Source organism: Apaloderma vittatum, unplaced genomic scaffold, assembly GCF_000703405.1.
Source record: "Apaloderma vittatum isolate BGI_N311 unplaced genomic scaffold, ASM70340v1 scaffold33556, whole genome shotgun sequence".
In the NCBI taxonomy this organism is placed as follows: domain Eukaryota; kingdom Metazoa; phylum Chordata; class Aves; order Trogoniformes; family Trogonidae; genus Apaloderma; species Apaloderma vittatum.
In genome coordinates this window covers 1-2219 of record NW_009721765.1, presented here as the reverse complement: position 1 = coordinate 2219, position 2219 = coordinate 1, and the positions used below count along the sequence as shown (strand labels likewise).

The following is a 2219-nucleotide window of genomic DNA, read 5'->3' as shown; positions in this document are numbered from 1 at the left end:
CAGCCCTTTCCCTATATCTATAAGATACTCTACAGTTCCTCCACTTTCAGGTTCTGAACTGCAGTTCCCTCATTACATGTGCTGTCAGGCATCCCTTTTCTTGTTCTGTTACACGCATAAAAAAACTAAGACATACAACTATCAGTTGAATTATTTATTCCTATGTCTGGCTTGTCCCATTAGAATTAACATACTACATGTGCCTTGTGTTAAATATTAGCTTCATATGTTAAGACAGCAAAGTCACAAATTATGCATAGTTTATGGCATTTTATCTCCAAATTTCAGTGAGTATTATATATTTTGTTTCCAGCTACCAGTCGATTACTAGTTGTGTGACCCTGGGTAAATGACAACTCGTTTGCCAGATAACCTTCAGAAAGTAAATTAACTGCTGCATGTCTCCATTTCTCTCATCTCAGAAATGATCAGAAGACAAATGTATTTCTGATTTGAGATCCAAAGTCTATTAGTAGCTACTCCCACACCTTGGAAAATCCAGTGTAAAAACAGGTGTACTACTGCTTACCCAAAACAGACTGTGAGTTGGAGCTGGTTTCTGTGAAGTAGTTTTGACACCTTTGGAGTGCCATTACTTCAAAATGCGATCAGGTGTCTCAGGCAATGCACGTGCTGTGCTTAGAGCCTAATGTTACCGTTACCTTAATGGCTAAATCACAATGTTCACTGGCGGTAGTGAGTTGCTCAATGTGTCTATCCACTTCTGCTACCGATAAACTGCAGCTGCTTTTCTTCCTCCCGCAGACAACATTTTCCAGGCCTGTCAGCACTCTTTGCAGTTCCGAATTCAGGTCACTACAGTTATCTAAAAAGAAAACAAAACAAAAACAAATATTGCAACAGTCAGTGACTCAGTGTAAAAACAAACTCTAATCCAGGAAGTGGCTGTTCATGAACAGCTAGGAACTGAATCTGTTCATGAAATGGCCCTGCAATCTGCCACTTTTTCGTCAACAACTGATAGGCTAAAATACCATAACCAGATCAACTGAAATCACAAGTTACCGCTTATCGACAAATAACACTCCCCCTACTTAGATGAAGTGTTAAATCTTTCTTCAGAAACCTCTCTCTTCTGGAGGACAACATTTTAAGATACCATATGCTCACATATTACGTTATTTCTTCTTTCCTATTCTTTTTACTATTTAGGGTCCATTATCTCAATTTTATTACCCTCAAAGGTTTTTCTCTGTAAATTCAACATTTTTTCTGCCTGGTATATTCCCTTGCATTTTGACTCAATTTTTTTCAGAGGAATTTTTGTGGTTATACTTACACATTGCAAAATTTAATAAATCCTAGTGTTTACAGAAATGATCCCTACCAACTACCTTGGAGCCTATGTTTCTTTTTCATAGCTTTTCTTCTTCAAATGTGTAAAGGATAAGGGCGGGGACAGCCACTAAACAAATGACAGATGTTCTCTACTAACTCCTTTCTCCTGTCAAAGGCAAAGGGAAAGGGGATAAAGTAGAAAGACTTATGGATGGGAAAAGAAAACTAAAACAGTTCCAATGAAACAGTACTAATAACAAAATAATGAAAATAATGGAAATTTTGCTTTCTTTTAGGTAAATATAGTGACTCGCATGCAAGGGGTGTACTATGGGACAACAGTGCGCCAGCAGCTCCTACACCTACAGCGACAGGAATTCTTTTGTATATATACATGTGGATGTAAGTTTTTTATTTTTATATTAATTCATAATTCATATATTAAAATATATACACATATATTTTATATTCCCTTTTAAAAAAAAGAGAAGCAAAGAAAGCCCAGGTAATGACAGACTGGTCAGTCTCACCTCCATGTCAGGTAAAATCATAGACCAAGATCCTCCTGGTAGCTGTACTAAAGCACACGAAAAATAACGAGTTGATCGGTGACAGCCAACACGGCTTCACTAAGGGCAAATTGTGCCTGACTAATTTAGTGGCTTATGACAAAGCTACAGCACTGGTTGACATGGGAAAAGTGACTGATGTTATTTACCTGGACTTGTGCAAGGCGTTTGACACTGTCCCACATGACATCCTTGTCTCTAAGATGGAGAGACATGGATTTGACAGATGGACCACTCGGTGGATAAAGAACTGGCTGGATGGTCCCACTCAAAGAGTTGTCGTCAGTGGCTCAATGTCCACATGGAGACCAGTGTCCCCCTGTTCCTCAGGGGTCTGTTCTGGGTCCAGGG

The 2219-nt window shown here is 38.8% G+C and overlaps 1 protein-coding gene across 1 annotated transcript in view; it reads right to left on the bottom strand.

Annotated features, from left to right (window-relative positions):
* Positions 1–826, bottom strand: part of MCC (mutated in colorectal cancers) — a gene marked incomplete at its 5' end in the record, with an annotated part of 50340 nt that extends 49514 nt beyond the window's left edge. The window contains one exon of the mRNA XM_009871526.1: positions 663–826. Coding sequence (XP_009869828.1) covers positions 663–826 — 164 coding nt within the window. The remainder of the gene's footprint in view (positions 1–662) is intronic.
* Between the last annotated feature and the right edge of the window lie 1393 nt (positions 827–2219).